Source organism: Medicago sativa, chromosome 6 (genome assembly GCF_051527215.1).
Source record: "Medicago sativa cultivar Bolivia chromosome 6, Bolivia_mono, whole genome shotgun sequence".
Lineage (NCBI taxonomy): Eukaryota > Viridiplantae > Streptophyta > Magnoliopsida > Fabales > Fabaceae > Medicago > Medicago sativa.
Genome location: NC_140754.1, coordinates 83,490,192 through 83,508,600, shown reverse-complemented (window position 1 = coordinate 83,508,600; position 18,409 = coordinate 83,490,192). Strand labels below are relative to the sequence as shown.

Below are 18,409 nucleotides of genomic sequence, written 5' to 3'. Positions count from 1 at the left end.
TTATGGTGCATAAGCCATTTCCTTATGCACCATGCATAAGGACTTCACAACCATCAGATTTCACTTATGTGCTCTTTCAATCCAACGGCTACAGTTTCACACTTTCTCACTCCATCCAACGCTTCAGATTTCTCCGACATTTCCATCAACGAAACTCTGCTACTCTTCTTCTTCTGCACCACCGCTTCCAGATCCACCGGCGCCGGCGCAGGAGCCTTCGCATCGGAATATCCCTCCGGTGGAAAAGATAGAGTTCTTGCAACGATGGCAGTGTTATCGGAGATAGAAGAAGATGAAATCGATGAAGAACCAGGCGAAGTCGTCGAATCAGCACCGCCTCAAAAGCTCGGCGAAGAGAAACAACTCACTTCCAACTTGCCGATCAAGAAGACGCTTCTCAAAATCGGACACGGTTGGGAAACCCCCAACTTCAACGATCATGTTACTCGTTAGTTCCTAATCATCTTCATCTTTATGCTATAATCTTGAATTTATAAATGTAAAATTAATTAACACCCTTTAATGTTTTCTTTGTTGAAATGCATGCAGTTCATTATGTTGGAACTTTACTTGATGGAACCAAATTGGGTTCTACTAGGGATTCTGATTCTCCTGTCACATTTTCACTTGGACAAGGTGAGTGAAAAGATGACAATAATTTAGTTTTGTTGTAATTTCAATAAAAAAATGTTTTTTTGTTGTTATTTAGTATAAATTTTATGTGGCTGTCCTTTGGATTTCAAGTTATAGTAATTTTTTTATGTGGGTATCATTTAGACTTCAAATGTGAATGAAAGAAACTGTGTTTTTAATCATACTAATGTCACCAAATATGTTAGACAATTGTTAAGTAATTTATTTTAATCATACTATGTAATTTAGGATGTAGCTCATCTAAATTGAGATATTTGGTTTAGATGATAGAATAAGTAATCATAACAGTTGATGAATAAATCAATAGTAGATGTTAGATGTATTGAAGTTGTATCGGAATCCCACATCGCCAAAGGTTCTCCTGTTGTTGAATGTGTGTGTGTGTGCGCGCGTGTGCGACCCATTTGACAATTCGTACAAGAAAGGCAGATCATATATACATTGGAATTTCAATGGTGATTTATTCATCATCAGTTGAGATTACTTTACCCTCTAAGCATGTGTTTTTGATTGATAGTGAGCTTGACGAATTCGCGGTGACACCGTAATTTTGTTGAAGCTCAAAAGTGTAGTTTTTACCAAAATTACAGAGACACCCCGTGATTCTGCCGAACTCACCGCCAATCCATACATGCACTAAGGTGAATTGTTTGTGTTTTAGGAGTAAATTAATAACATTAATGTGGGTGTGATTTAGATTTGTTTATTTGTTAATTGGGTTGATAGGTGAATTGTATGCTGGATTGGATGATGGAATCGTCACCATGAAGAAAGGAGAGGTGGCATTGTTCACATTACCTGCTGTTGAGTCTGGAAGCATTCCACAAGACTCCAACTCGGTTGTGCAATTAGAGGTGGAACTCGTTTCTTGGATCACGGTGGTGGATGTTTGCAAAGATGGTGGAATTATCAAGAAAATTATGGAGAAGGGGAAAGGGAATGATCGACCCGGTGATCTTGATGAAGTCCTTGGTAGTCTATCAGCTGCTTATACATAATTCTTTTGCTTCCCACATGGCAACAAGTTGAGATGTATTATGTTATTATCCATTTTAACGATGTTTTCTGTTGCTGTATTTCTCTTTTTCTGGCTTGTGTTTTAATATTGAAGATTGTGTCAGCTTATTAGTCTTTTTGATCTTTTTTGCAACTATAGTGAAGTATCAGGTGGCACTTGAAGATGGCACTGTTGTTGCAGAAACTCCGGAAGGAGGAGTTGAATTCTATGTGAATGATGGTAATACCGATTATACTGTTAAGTTGCATTCCTATTTTATTTCACCGAACGGGGAATATAATTTCATTTTTCATCCCAATCTTTGTGACCGATTATTTTACTCGTTGAAGATCATCTTCTTCCTAGATTTCCAAAAGTGATCATGACTATGACAAGGGGCGAGAAAGCTGAATTAATTGTTCAACCTCAGTGTACGCCTCGTGTTCTTCTACTTAACTTAGTATCATATCTTTATTTTATGTTTCTGGTAACCAAATAAAAGACTTCATGAATCCTACGGTCCAATATCTCAAATAATTAGTCTTGAATTGTTTTCATGCGGTGAATGTAGATGCCTTTGGGGAGAAGGGGAGTGAAGCTGGTAGCGGGTTCCGTTCAATTCCACCAGACTCAATGCTCCATATTAATATTGAATTGGTGTCCTTCAAGCCTGTCATAAATGTTACTGGTGACTCCATGGTGATTAAGAAGATTATTAAAGAAGGGGAGGGTGCTTTCACAGCCAATGAGGGTGAAAATGTTATGGGTAAGATAATGCCTCACATTTCATTATTGGTTCAGTTGATTTAAATCAGAATGGATTCAGAACTATAAGGCTTGTAGTCACACAACTTGATAAGAAATTTCTGATATATTTTTTGACTAAAGGATTATTGGATATTTTCAAACCCTCGATAACGTGACGGTAATTTTTCGAATTCAGACTTATTGCATCCCTTAATGTTCATTTTAGCATACCTAGTGGGAAAAGACTTTTGTTGTTGTTGCTTTTTGTCGAAAAGGCTGTTAAAACATTACTATGCACATATAAGAAAGACAATGCAATAGTTATTATAGAAGTCAACGGACAATAAAAGCTACACAATTCACTTGCATGTGGCATTTTTTCTTGAATGATTTTCTAGGAAAAAGTAAATGCAATAGTTATTATAGAGTCTGCTTCGTGATCCTTGATATTGCTGATAATTGCAATTAAATGTAGTTGACGCGGCCTTAATCATAGTTGCATTGTTGTCTTAGAGACATAAAAAATCTTATGGCATGGCCGAAATTGCGTTTCTAGACTTTCTTTTGAAATATTGTTCATTACATAGAGGATACAGTAAGCGTAAGTTGTGTCTGATCATATTACTTTAGGACATTAGGGTATATAGATTCTCCACAATTGCAATGAGTGCCTTAGGAAGCAAGATATGTTTGTTTTCCTTGATGAAAGACAAAATTGACATAAGCTCTATCCAGAAGAATTAACTGAGATTTTAGAGACATATTACACAGTAAGTTTCTTGGTATGACATATCCAAATTCCTGGCTCCATTTTCTTTCTTTCATGTCTCATCTCTTTTATCCCTTAGTTTGGAAACACTGAAAGTATTAATGAAAGAGTATTAATGAAAGAGATGCACATATCTCAAACTCTCAAAATACATCTTTGCTTTTAAATGCTAGCGATGTGTGCAGAGTGAAGTATCGACCTCTCAAACAATATATGTGAAATTTGATCTGCAATGTTGGCATGTTTTGGGTTAATTTTCTTTGTTTTTGTATAATCAGCTCACTCAAAACACATGAATATTGCATGCAGTTAAAATGTACATGTAATGACAATCCTTCAAAAATTCTTTAGAAAGGAGATGGTGGTTGGTGAAGCAACTGTAATTCAAGAATTCTTTAGAAATGAAGCTCTCTCAAAACCATCTTTTTACTATGACATCCAAGTTGATGTTGCGGAAGACATAGCTAGCATTTTTGACATAGCTAGCATCTTTTAGGAGCACTTGTTGTGGAGCACTTGTTATTGGAAATTATAACATTCACATTCTTTGTTGTTACGTATTCATGATTATAGGTTGTTACAAAACCATTAGACAGTTAGTTTGGTTTCGCATAGAACACTAGCAAAACCATTGAACCATACTTATGGTTTCAGTAATAGTTTTTATTTAAAACCATTTATCAATAATAATTTTCACTATTCTTTTATTTTATTTACCATTTGACAATTATTTAATAGGTTATAAGTGTGTACTATTAAGTGGTTACTTAATAATGATTTTAATGTTTATCACATTTTTTTTATTACAAAACCATTAGACAATTATTTTGGTTTCACATTGAAAACTATCAAAATGTGTACTATTAAGTGGTTACATTGAAAACTAATTTTAATAAAATTGAACATTCTTGAGCCAAAAATTAAATAAAATGAATGGTATACTATGATAGATACTATAAAAAGACACAACCAACTTATTATGTCACTTTTCGTAGAAACTCGAGAGGTTTAACACGAAAAACAAACATAAAATAAAGCAAAAGTATGTTTTCTTTTTCTAGAAGATAAATTGTTTAAAACAAATTAATAATTTAATTTAAAATCATTAGGCAGTTATTTTGGTTTCACATAGAACACTATCAAAACCATTTAACCGTATTTATGGTTTCAGTATTCCATACCCCTAATTTTAGTAAAATTAAATTAAATTGAACATTATTGGGCCAAAAATTAAATAAGATGAATAGTATAATATGATAGATACTATAAACAACTAGTATTATTGAGAATGTTATGATGAATTATGTTGTTTATGATCAATCCGGTTCGGATCTGGTGTTAACATTACTCACGGAAACCATTTTCACTGCAAAATGGTTTTGGAGTCTAACTAACGGAAACCATTTTCACTGCAAAATGGTTTTGGAGTACAACTCACGGAAACCATTTTCATTGCAAAATGGTTTTGGAGTACAACTCACAGAAACCATAGCCATAGCAAAACCATTAGACAATTATTTTGGTTTCTCATAGAAGACTATCAAAACCATTAAACCATAATTATGGTTTCAGTAATAATTTCAGTGTATAACATCTTAATCATTATTCAAAACCATCTAACAATAATAATTTCATTAAAAACCATTACACAATTATCTTGGTTTCACATACATGATTATCAAAATCATTAAACCATAATTATGGTTTCAGTAATAATTTCAGTGTATAACATGTTAAACAACGTTCCAGTAAAGAAACTCATAATCCATACTCATTTCTCTCTCTAACTCATAAAAAGCTTATTCAAAATAGCTTATTTTGTGCAAAATAGCTGTTTTGCACAAATAAGATGTTTTGTATAAATAAGTTGTTTTGAATAAGCTGTTTTGCACAAATAAGCTATTTTGTATAAATAAGTTGTTTCGAATAAGCTGTTTTGTATAAATAAGCCGTTTTGAATAAGCTGTTTTGCACAAATAAGCTGTTTTGTATAAATAAGTTGTTTTGCACAAATAAGCTATTTTGTATAAATAAGTTGTTTCGAATAAGCTGTTTTGCATAAATAAGTTGTTTTGAATAAGTTGTTTTTTAAAATGAAATCGGAATAAGCTGTTTTGTATAAATAAGCTGTTTTGCACAAATAAGCTGTTTTGTATAAATAAGTTGTTTTGAATAAGCTGTTTTGAACAAATAAGCTATTTTGTATAAATAAATTGTTTCGAATAAGCTGTTTGCATAAATAAGATGTTTTGAATAAGTTGTTTTGCATAAATATGTTGTTTTGAATAAGTTGTTTTTTAAAATGAAATCGGAATAAGCTGTTTTGTATAAATAAGCTGTTTTGCACAAATAAGCTGTTTTGTATAAATAAGTTGTTTTGAATAAGCTGTTTTGCACAAATAAGCTATTTTGTATAAATAAGTTGTTTCGAATAAGCTGTTTTGCATAAATAAGTTGTTTTGAATAAGTTGTTTTGCATAAATATGTTGTTTTGCATAAATAAGTTGTTTTGAATAAGTTGTTTTTTAAAATGAAATCGGAATAAGTTGTTTTGTATAAATAAGCTGTTTTGAATAAGCTGTTTTTGCACAAATAAGCTGTTTTGTATAAATAAGTTGTTTGGAATAAGCTGTTTTGCACAAATAAGCTATTTTGTATAAATAAGTTGTTTCGAATAAGCTGTTTTGCATAAATAAGCTGTTTTGAATAAGTTGTTTTGCATAAATATGTTGTTTTGCATAAATAAGTTGTTTTGAATAAGTTGTTTTTTAAAAATGAAATCGGAATAAGCTGTTTTGTATAAATAAGCTGTTTTGAATAAGCTGTTTTGCACAAATAAGCTGTTTTGCATAAATAAGCTGTTTTGAATAAGCGGTTTTAAAAAAAGTGATCCTAATAAGTTGTTTCGAATAAGCTGTTTTGCATAAATAAGCTATTTTGAATAAGTTGTTTTTTAAAATGAGATCGGAATAAGCTGTTTTGCATAAATAAGTTGTTTCGAATAAGCTATTTTGCATAAATAAATTGTTAAGAAAAAAATTATAATATGGGGCTTTATTAGGCCCACAAATAAATAGATTTTATAGTGGGCTTACTTGGGGTGTAGAAAGCAATTATGTTAGGTGTAGAAAGCAATTATGCACGGTGCATAAGGATCTCCTTATGCACCATAACCACACCCCTTGTTTTACTATTAGCGAAAAATATAGATGAATTATTTAAGATTTCTTTGACGTTAATATGACATTATGAAACCAATTTAAAATGGCTATGCAGCTCAAAGATAATTGGAAGATAATTGGCAAAATATCATAAACATATTCATTTTGAAAATTATCCCGGTATATTATCCAAATATGAGAATTTACAATGAATAATTTAAATTACCCTCTAAAATTATATTTCTTGAAGAAATTCTTTTTTTCCAAACACACATTAATTGAAAGTTCTAGAAGAATTAGAATTCTAGACAATTCAAATATTTCAATTGAATTTTCTACATTTTGATTTATTCTGGTTGTGATAAAGTAATACAACTCTCCAATTCACAAATTTAAATTGGGACACATCGTAACTCATTTATGTCCAAAAGAAAGAAAAATCATCTTTAACACAATGTATGCAGTGATGGCCCCGACGATGGGAAAAAATGAATAACAGTCTAAATATTCTAGTTGTCCTAAGTTGTGATATTGAATGTGCCTTTTTTTTTTTTTTTTTGGTTCAATAGCCTAGTGGCTAGATCACACACTTTTTAAAGTGTGGAGAAGTGGGGAATCCGGGGTTCGAACCCCGGCCCCTGCAAATATTGTCCCTGGTAGCTACCAACTGAACTACACTTACGGGACTATATTGAATGTGCCTTTAAATAAGTATCTAGAGACTGATAAATTCGGCTTTATTTTTTCAAAACTTATTATTGCTCGAACATGATTTTGACATACAACCCTCTTAGGCCCCTTTCTATTACTGACAAATGCCTACTTCAACGGTGCTAGAAAGTTGGTCTTTAGGTTCCACTATTTTCTCTCAAGCACCTCAAAATGACGATTTTATCCCCAATGATAGTTAACTACCGTTTGCTGTCTACCATAGTTAAATTCCGTTCGCTCAAAACAACAACTCACATTATATCAAAAACACAAAAACTCCAACCGAACTCCCACAAACCAACCTCCATCTAATTTCTTCAAAGTCAAACAACTCATCAATCTAATAACAAGTAAGTGTTCATAATCATTTAACATTCACATTCTTAGTTTTATATGTTAGTTTTGTTTTTGTTTAAACCGGTCATATGTTAGTGTTTACGGTTTAGGAAATTGATGATTTTTTGGAAAGTTTATGATCAAATACTTGCATGTTTTGACAGTTAATGTAGTTTAAACTAAGTTTAAGTGCAATGTGGTAGTTTACAAGTTGAAATAATACAGTGAAAAACGTATGTATATTTTTACTCCAAGTGTTTAATGAAATGCCTCAGTGAGTTGTTTGTTTTTTTTCATGTCTGTTGTGTAGATATAGTTGGCAATCTAGATAGGCGCATGCTAGGAAGGCATACAATGACTAGTAACGCAAGCGGAGAGAGTGGTGGTGATCCCTCATCCTGAACCGGGACAGAGACGTATGAATGCTGTAGGGGAGAAAACATCACAAACGGACCCACCCTAGGTGGTTGACCTTACACAGGAGCCTTAACAACATTACTATGAGCCTAAACAACACTATGAGCCTGACGACGATGAAGAGTAGCATGAGGCTCCATCACCACCACTTTGCACCCATCACCAAACCATCTTAACCCACCGACACCCGTTGGTTTTGTTAGCGGCCCTTCATATTTATCTATGTTGCCCTCATTTGGAGGTCATGTTTCCCACCTGATTTAAAAGGACATTGATTGTAAGTATAATTATATTAGTTTATAATTCAAATGTTTTTTAAATTTCAAGTGTTTATTCTGGTTTATATTTATCAAATGTTTGTTTCTTGTATTTTAGAGTCGTGAGGTGTACTATGAAGCATCAAACATGAGAAGAAGATAGTTTCACTTACACGCCCAACTGAGGATCATAATTGGTTAAAGAATCCAATTTTTGCTTCCGGTCTTGCCTTACTGCTTGTGACAAGGTTAAAAAAATGTGGGTCATGCCATGATCATGACTTTGTCTGAGAGGTTGCATGGGGTGACCAGTAGCTTCCATATACCAATTAGGGAAAAATGATGTTCTCATATATATGAGGATGTATATAGAAATACTTGTTTAATAGGGGGTATATATAGCAAAAACTGCAAAAGAGGACCAACTATTTGTTTGACTTTAGCCCAATAGCTCTTCACCCTTTTTATTTTACAATCCAACAACATTTCATTTTCACACCCGCAACTCAGTGCTTTCATTTTCAAACTTCCAACATTTCCTTGGCCAAAATGCTAAACTTTGAAGTAAAACGTAAAACGCATAAGCAACACGTAAAAAGAAAATTATATCTACTCCTTCCCAGAGACTAAATTTTTTTATTTTTATTTTGAGGATTCTTTTTGGTAGTTCAAATTGAAGTTAACATGAATTTGTATTTAGATTTCATAATATAATATGACTTTCGTCATGAAAATTTCATGCTTGAAACATCAAATTTGGTCTTGTGTGTTATTTTTATAGGTAACATATCATATTCTATGGACAAATGATAAAAGGTTTTCATGTTAGTGGGTTTGAGGGAAATGTATTTTATATTATGATAGATATATGTGGTAAATATTTATGAAACTCTTTGAAATTTTTTAGAGGTAGTAAATCAGCTAAATTATCAAATCAGATAATAAAACTTATATAAAGCTTGGTTTGTCTACCTATCGTTTTACTTAGCTTTGCCGAGTTTGCTTTCGGCCCCCAAACTTTTTTTGTTTTGTTTTGTTTTATTCTTTTTTATTAATAATCTATAGAATGAGGTGTTTTTTGTCACAATGTTTTGAGGTATCAGCATAGTTAAGATTTCAAAACATCATATTATGGTGACTTGGGGGTGACAACATAGTTGAGATGCCAACCGCCATGATTAATGCATGTCTCAATCATCATTTATATATAAAAAATGATATACGATATAAGAGGTCCCTTTTCTCAAACTTGGTCTAAGATCCATAAAATGCTAAGAACGGGGCTGACAGTCAACAAGTTATAGAATCATATTAATTGGTTTTAGAGCTCCTAACCTAATTTTTTTTATAAGTGGCTAAAGGCAAAAGATTCACACTGTATCATAAATCGCAAAATGCTTTATTGATATAATATTTTTCCCTCTCCTTTGAGGTTAGGAATTAAGAAATTTCTAGGATCTTTATGTTTCGATGGAATTTCCTCGTGGATTATTGTGTTTAATTATTTTAAAGTGTTTATTAACTTAGTGTCATATATTATTCATTTTATCTAAACTAATTTCTTAAAGGAATTTAGAAAAGATTGTAATTTGATTAACAATTATTATGAAGTTATGATCTTCATTGAACTCACACATTATTTCAATGAATTCTTAAGGCTTTTGGTTGGAGGTGTGAGTGTTGCAAGATCATGATTTTTCATCACCCCCCTTTTGTTTCTACCCTTGTCTCTAGTTTCCTCTAAACCTTCCCCCTCAATCATAGTAATATTATTTAGATGGCTTATAGGGTTAGGTTCCGGTTGACCGAGATAGGTGCTTGGATTTTCAGAAGTGGTAGCCATTTGGTGTGCAATTTACAAGATTTGAGTTTCAAGCATCTTATTATGTGTTGTCATAACATCAACCTTAGATACCATTTGTTTTAGAATTTTATTAACATGAAAATTGTGTTTTAAATTCCTCATTTTGTTTAGATTAGGTTAAAACAAAAATTCTCATCATAATCTCTAAGTTAGACTTTTTTGAGGGTAGTTGATACCCTTTGATAGATAGCCAGGGGTTCCAATCGATTGCTTAGGGTTTTGGTTTCTATGTTAAAGTAAGGATTTCCCCATTGATTAACAAAGGTAATCATTTCTTGAGTAGGACCCCCATCGGGAGTTATATAATTTGGAAACAATCTAGATTATGACATATGACTCCACAAAGTTCACAAGTTTATTTATCGGGGATTGGTAACCTTAATTTTCTCAAATTGCTTAGATAAGGATTCAATTTTTGCAAAAATTAAATCTAATGCATCAACATCATACATGCCCTTTTTTTGGGAGGTTCCACAATATCATCTACCATTTGGGATCGCGCTTCAGTGACTTTGTGGCGCCAAAGTCACCTGCCTTTCAACAGATCTCGACCGTACGTTCCTATGAATGCATTAGATTTAGCCACGTCACCAAGTCTTTAATAAAAGAAACTCAGTTTGGGAGAAAGATACCGTATCAGTTTTTCATCCGCTTCTCTCCCATCTACAACGTGCCATCCACCCACCATCCTCCCATTGCCCACCGCCGCGTCGTTAACGTCTGACGAAATCATTGTGTGTGAACCGGAACAAGTTTTGGGTTTGTGAGAGCTTCACGATGGATGATTCGAGTTGTGATTCGACATTGGTGATGAGTTGTGCCGCTGAGAGCTTCACCATGGGTGAGTCGAGTGTTTCTGCTTCGTCAGATCTGGTCAGATGGTGAACGACAGGAGGGTGGCGAAGCTCTTCCTTCTTTCTCCCAAACTGAGTATTTGCTACATGTTGATGTTAGCTTTCTGTTTGATTTGCTTTGTGTAATGATTAAATTTGTCTTTTAGTATATTGGTGGTTGTAAATCAATTCATCAACCCTAGATTAATCCTCAATTAATCCCAATTCAATTCCACTGCATAACAAGAGATTGAGAAGAGAGGGTGGTGGGTATGGCTCTCTTAAGTGTTCTCCTTCCCTTAATAAAATCTAGTTTTTGATTTTTATTTTATTTTTTAAACAAAGCAGTGACACTTGGCAGCATTTGATTGAGGCAAAGGCAGGTGCCTTTGGCGCCTAAAAGGCACCGAAGTGCTACCCTACCTTTTGGTAGTAATTCATCCCCATTTCTTCTATGAGTACATATGCCTTCTCTCTATATTTGGTCATATGTGATCATATGTGTGCCTCATCCATGGTCATCATTGTTGTGTAGGCCAACCCATTATAGAATGTATGCATTAGTAACAATTTTTCTAACTCATGATGTGGTCACAACCAGAGCTTTTCTTTAAACACATTTCCAAGCTTCGTACAAGATTCCCATTCTTTGTGTGATAAATTTGTATTTTTTATTTATTTATTGAATTAGTGTTAGAAGAGGGGAAGTACTTATCTAGGAAATTTGTCTTAACTCGTCCCATGTGGAAATGAAATCGAATGAATATGCATTTTCTCGCAAATTATCCCTTAATAAAAAAGGGAAGAGTCTAAGTTGTATGACATCACTTGTGACATTATGCATTTTAAAAGTGTCACGTTATTCTAAGAAAATAGAAAGATGAAGATTTAAGTCGTCCGTCGAGACTCTGAAAAATTAATTTTCTTGTACCATAGACAACAGTGATGGCTTAAGTTCAAAACTATTAGCATCCATTGTAGGAGGCACAATACTTGAATGCAGATCCACAATGGTGAGAGTTGCATATTCCTTTGAAGGATACATATTTATCCAATTGAAAAACTAATGATTGTTTTATATTCCTTCGATAGAGGAATCTCTTGATCTCGGGTATTGGTTTAACAATGGCTATAAGACCTCGAGTTCTTCGCATTTAAGATAAGAAAACAATTGAAAATTAAAAATGAAACAAGGTATAAATGAAAGAAACATAAAAGAAAATTAAATATTAAAATAAGAAAAATTTAGCTCGATTTTTTAGCAAGTTCCCGAGAATGGCGCCAAAAACCACGCCCACAAGTGTACGAGTATGTCTTCATAATAAAAAAAGAGTATCGTATGAACAATGACTTGTGAATATCATGGTTACCTTTTGAGTATTTTAAAGATCGATGATTGTTTTTTGGTTGAAAATATGCGATTGATGAAACAACATTAGAATCATTGGAGATCGTCACTACAATAAACATGTGATGAGTCTTTATTTAGTCTATTTTTATGCATTATTTAGTTTCGTTTTAATTAGATTTAGTTTTATTTTATTTAAATATTATTTCCTTTTTGAACTATTTTACTTCAATTGCATATTTTATATTTCAGGAACGAATATATGATTGAAGGTGTCTTGGAGCAAAAGAAAGGAGTCTGGAGCTGATTTGGAGCAAAAATATGAAAGATTCGGAGACAAAAATACTCTCCCCCAAAGTCAGAAGCTTGGCACGGCCCGTGCCAATGTTGGCACGGCCGTGCCACCCTCCAGATGCCCTTTTGCTGCTTTTCTTCAAGCCCAAGTTACTCTGTTTTAGTTTTACCGAATAGCCCTTGTAGTTGCTTAGATTTTAAGTCAATTGTAAAGCTATAAATATAGTAGCTCTCCATCATAAACATTCATCTTTTGTTCTTGGAAATAATATGTGACAATTGTTTCTTTGAATAAAAGTTTATCTTTATTTCCTTGTTATTTATTTTATGTTCTTCTTCCTCTTCTTCTCCATATCTACAATGAACGTTGGTGAGTAGATTTCTTTGTCTTGGGATTGTTGGATAAGTCTAATGACATAATCCGGATCAAGCCAAGCCTTAAACCTTAATCTTATGTAACCCTAATTTCTAATCTAGATTCACCGTTTTAACATGAATTAACCATTATCAAACTGTGGAAACGAAAGTGGAGGGTTTGATAATTGTTAATTCATTATTCCAAATATCAATTCATAAAACGAAAGTGGAGTTTTGATATTCGAACAAGTGAATCTAGACAAGGATTGCGAAACATGAAAATAGTCTAGCAAACCTTGAGACATATAAAGTTTCGAGCTTCAAGGATTCTAAAGGCAATCACCCATGAAAATAGGTGTGGTTGTTGGAGCAACACACTCATTGATACCGAAAGGAGATGTGATAGGCTAAACAGAAACTTGTCTTTAGAAATTAAGACCAACGTAAGGTTATAAGTTTAAGGGTTTGCTTGCGAAGGACTTATCATTAGGATGAACCAATAATCCCAAGGCTCCTTTTATTTTATTATTGTTATTTTCTCTTATTTAAAAATCCCCGATTTTATAATCTTTCTTCTCTTCTAATAATTTTCTAAAAGTTAATTGAATTCATAACTTTGTAGTGGAACGATACTCTTTTTACTACTACTTCGATAGACCGTGCACTTGCGGTTTGGCCTATCAACATGTCCAAATCCTATTCTTTTCTAATGCCTTAGGAATTCATTACCTAAGAATGAGGTAGATGTGTCAATAGATCCCCAAATCACAAAGCCTCATCTAAAAACCCCCCACTAAGGCCACTATATGTTAGGAATTCTGCTCTTTACCCAACAGTTTTTGCTCGTTCTCAACTGAATTTCCAAAAATACCCCTGCGTGAGTTAACTCATGCCGATGTAAATTCTGCGTGACTTAACTCACGTTGCGTGAGTTAAGTCACGCTAGTGTTGATATCAGCGTGAGTTAACTCACGTTGATTACACTTCTATGTGAGTTAACTCACGCAGCTTCTGTGCTCAGTACCGCAACAGGCAATAATGCCTTATTCCTTGAATTCTTTCATTCCTTCATTCATACATAGGTACAACCATTCATTCATTCAAATAAAACTCACAATTTAGAGAACATCCATTCAACCACTCATTAAATCATGCATTCATAATTTAGATACGCAACATTAACGAAAATTAACTAAAATGTCATAAATAAGCGCAAACGCGCAAATGTAAATATATTACAACGAAAATGTCATAAAATAACTACAAAGGTACAAAAGTCATAAAAAAAGGACCCTACTTCTGCTCCCGTGGACTCCTCCTCCTCCGCGGAGTTGACACCTCGTCAAACACGGAATAATCTGACCGGATGCCCTCCAAAATGCTGAAAAAGAGTGGATTTAAAACCACATCAGGAATCTCCATTGCATGCGCCACTCTGGCTCTGATGTTCCCGATGATCTGGAATGGGTCGGGAGGATGTCTGGCCCACTCCTGCTTAACAATAACCTCCTTAGAGTCCTGTTTTATGGTTGGTGGTTGTGCTACTAAATTTTAGTTACTTTTTTTTTTTTATAAATTGAAACATGTTATCACATATTCAAGATAATCTATGTGGTGAAAAATAAGAGAACTTTGATTTATCAGATTATGATGATAGATTGAGATTATTATGAGTATGATTATGATAATGATGTTGTTGTAGATTATTAAAATAGAGCATAGCCATCTTTGTTTTGTGATAAGTGATAAGGTTTATGATTAACTTGGATGGTTATGTCTTTGTTGTTGTAAGTTTATTTGGATCCTGTCATATAACATTGGAATGAAATAAAATTGAATCTAATTTGATATGAATTTTTTTTAGTGCTCTCTCTCTCTCTCTCTCTCTTGGTTATGTTATTTGTTTAAATGTTTGGGAACTTCTCTTTATTATAGTATGGAGCCTATGAATATGGATGTGAATGGAGAATGTCAAGATGAAACTATTGTGGCAATTGAGAATAACGATACTCATAAGAAAGCAATGTTTGCGGTTTGGATTTTTTTTTAAATCGGTAAAGGTCTAAATGGCATAGAAAGGGTTGTATGCAATTTTTGCAAGAAAGATTTTGCTATCGGAAAAAACCCGTGGTCTTTTCAAAATTATGGTACTTCACATCTCCTTTGTCATGTTTGTTCTTGCAAAAATTGCAGACAGCCGTTTCTATGCCAACTAGATCTTTACCGATTTTTTCAAAAAAATTCCAAACTGCAGACATTGTTTTCTTATGAGTACCGTTATTCTCAAATGCCACAACAGTTTCATCTTGATTTTCTCCATTCACAAGCATATCCATAGGCTCCATACAATAATAAAGAGGAGTTCCCAAACATTTAAACAAATAACATACCCATAAGAGAGAGAGAGAGAGAGAGAGAGAGAGAGAGAGAGAGAGAGAACATAAAAAGAACACTAAAATGATTTTAGATCAAATAAGATTTAATGTCATTTCATTCCAATGTTATATGACAGGATCCAAATAAACTTACAACAACAAAGACATAACCACCAAGTTGATCATAAACTTTATCACTTATCACGAAACAAAGATGGCTATGCTCTATTTTAATAATCTACAACAACATCATTATCATAATCATACTCATAATAATCTCAATCTATCATCATAATATGAGAAATTAAAGTTCTCTTACTTTTCACCACATAGATTATCTTGAATATGAGATAACATGTTTCAATTTACAAAAAAGAAACTAAAATTTAGTAGCACAACCACCAACCATAAAAACAGGACTCTAAGCAACAAAAAAAAACCAACAGACCTAAAACAAGAGTTCAATTTTTCAATATGAGATTTATTTTCACTGACTAAGAGAATCAAACAGTTTGATGTTTCTAATAAATTTTGATACATACATTTGACCATTGTGGTTAAACCACATTAGTAGTATTCAAATATTTAACACCTACATGAACTGAAGTTTCAAAACTTAGAGTGGTGTAATAAAATAGTTATCTGATATGACCATGGTGATAGGACACAACTTATCAAAGCACCACCCATTATTTATTACTTTCATATATTAACTAATCACTTTAAAATATAGGAAGTATTCTATATCACTTATGGTGGAAGATCTTATGAGAAACAACTTATTTTGATAAGCTTGTCAAGATAGCCTATGTAAACATCTTGTAGCTTATACAAAAATAATTTAACATTATTTTATCTTCTGTTATAAAAACAGTTTATAACTAAACGTTTTTCATGATAAGCACTTATGCTAAAAACTACAAAATAAGTTGTTCATCCTAACAAGGCCTATATATCACACTTTAGAGTATAGTATCCAACACATGACAAAAAAAATGGTAGAATACTATATAAGCACTTAATTAAGTTTATATCCAAACATATACAAGTATTTAATGAAAACCTTCACATGCAATATTCACATAAAACAGGCATCATATTTATTTTCGCATCAAGACAAATCTATTCAGATCAATGAACAACTGAAAACTAAAAACCCATTCTATTTTTCTGTAACACAACACCACATTCAGATAAAAAACAAATAATAAACATTTTGATGATCTAATTAGAAGAAACAAATTGAATTTAGCATGAATTAATCATAAACCCTAAAATTGACATATAACCCTAAAATACACAAATGAGGGAGAAGAGAATTGGGAAGAGAAACTAACCGAGGAGAGGAGAGCCAAAAAGAGATGAATTGCAACGGCGGTAGACGATGGGGATAGGCGAAAATGGCGACGATGGGATGAGATGTGCGGAGAAGTGAGAGTGTGTGCGATTCCAGTTTTCTACTTGCTGAGAAATGTGAGAATTTGAAGTTTTAGTGGGCCTGGAGCCCCGTCATCATAGCCCACTAAAAAATAAAATTTAGTGGCCTGAGTCAAAATAATTTAACCTAACAAGGGGGGAAGTTATACCTTATACCCATAAAATTGTACCTTCACCCCTACAAATCAATGATAATTTCAATTTTACCCTTTTGGCAATTTAACATTTTACAATTTTACTTTTTTACCTCATTTTTAACATTTTCTATTCCACATTAGTTCACCCCTACCTTCATGACACAATACATTTTATTCCGGAAAAACTATATCTTTCATTTTCGGTTCCTATTTTATTTTCTAGACACCTACATAAAACTTTTCCGGCAAACTTAAACAGGAATAGAAAACCACACTTTCCCCTTGCACGATCATCATCCGCCGGTACACCACAATTGGCCGCCCCCACACGTCACAAGTCGCGATCTCTGCCGCTCAAACCTTTCCCTTGGTTGTCACCTCTCAACTCTTCCACTTCTCTCGAACCACAAGAACCCTATGTCTCCGAACTTATCCGCGATGCTGCCGAAAGGATCGGTCGCCAAATGCAAGAGGAGGCCATTCATTCCTTCATTCCCGCCATTGATGTGTTGCTTGCTATTCGCCACACAAAGTGTCCTCTCCTCTATTAATAATCAATATTTTCTTTCATAATTTCAGTTTTATCTTTGCTTTTGTTGACATTCAATGTTGATTGAAATTAAAGCAAATTAAATTCAAACTTGAATGGAATGGATTTACGTTTTCATGCCGATTGTTTATCTGTTTTTCTTTTAACACAAATTGAATGGATTTATTTACTATTGTAAATATTGTAATGCTTCTCGTATTAGAACTGGGATTTCAAGTGACCCCAATATAGGGAGACAACAAATAATTGGCAGAAACTAACATTTTTTACGGGTGGGATGCTTAACATATCATGATCTAAAAAAGGTAAAATAAAATAAAATTCTGGAGCTAAAAAATGAACAGTAAACGTTTTCTATCGGTTTCTAGAAAATAAAATATGAACTAGAAAAATAAGATCTCGTTTTCCAGAAAATATGTTTATGGAGGACTACGTAGGGGTGAACAACTCGTGTTGAACTAAAAATATAGGCTGAACTGAAAATATTGAAGGTTAAGGTGAAAAATAAAAGTGAAATTATGAAAAGGACAAAATTGGAATTATCAATGATTTGTAGGGGTGAAGGTAAAAATGTAGGGGTATATGATATAGTGTCCATCAAGGGGCCCTAACATATAGTGGGCTTACGGGCACTTTAGGTGGGGTTTTGTGATTTGGTGATCTATTGACACCTCTAACTTTTATTCTAGACTTCTTATGCAAGTATGTGACTCACATATCACAAATCTAAATTGTAATTTGTTCTAAGAATAGGCCAGTGATCAGATTTGTATCTAACCAAATGATAGTTATTGTGATTAGAGAATATTTCCTTCCACCCATCTTTAAAAAAAAAGTAGGACCATTGTAACCAAGGTCATATAAATCACAACCATATAAAACATTCTTAAAGTATGAGAACTTATAAAGTTATAAGTCGTTTTTGTTACGGCAAATATAAATCAAAATGGCTTATATATGTTTAGATGAATTGACACATGACTCTTCTAACTTAACCAATGTCATGTGTTCGAATGCATCATTGGACATGCAACGATGTTAAAACTCTTAAAGAGTAATATAATTAAGTAAAAAAACATTTTTCTCCAAAGAATTTTTTTTATTTTTTTTGTACAAATGCTCTCATCAAATATCTGCACAACTAAGTGAAAATGATTTCCTTTTC

At 33.1% G+C, this 18,409-nt stretch overlaps 1 protein-coding gene and 1 long non-coding RNA gene across 3 annotated transcripts; both read left to right on the top strand.

Moving 5' to 3' along the window:
- Positions 1-180: 180 nt before the first annotated feature.
- On the top strand, positions 181-2,614 carry LOC146917466 (peptidyl-prolyl cis-trans isomerase FKBP62-like). 2 transcript variants are annotated; one of them, XM_085717250.1, is made up of 5 exons: positions 181-448; positions 550-636; positions 1,381-1,626; positions 1,811-2,082; positions 2,223-2,614. In XM_085717250.1, the coding sequence occupies exons 1-4, from the start codon at positions 265-267 to the stop codon at positions 2,029-2,031; spliced, it is 738 nt and encodes a 245-aa protein (XP_085573376.1). In that variant the 5' UTR covers positions 181-264; the 3' UTR covers positions 2,032-2,082; positions 2,223-2,614. The 2 variants fall into 2 exon arrangements, with proteins under 2 accessions (XP_085573376.1, XP_085573377.1); XM_085717251.1 differs by lacking the exon at positions 2,223-2,614 and having other exon boundaries at positions 184-448; positions 1,381-1,678; positions 1,811-1,896.
- A 4,409-nt stretch (positions 2,615-7,023) lies between these two features.
- Positions 7,024-8,477, top strand: LOC146917465 (uncharacterized). Its single transcript, XR_015014162.1, has 2 exons — positions 7,024-8,069; positions 8,168-8,477. It is a non-coding gene; the product is annotated as an uncharacterized LOC146917465 (long non-coding RNA).
- Positions 8,478-18,409: the final 9,932 nt, after the last annotated feature.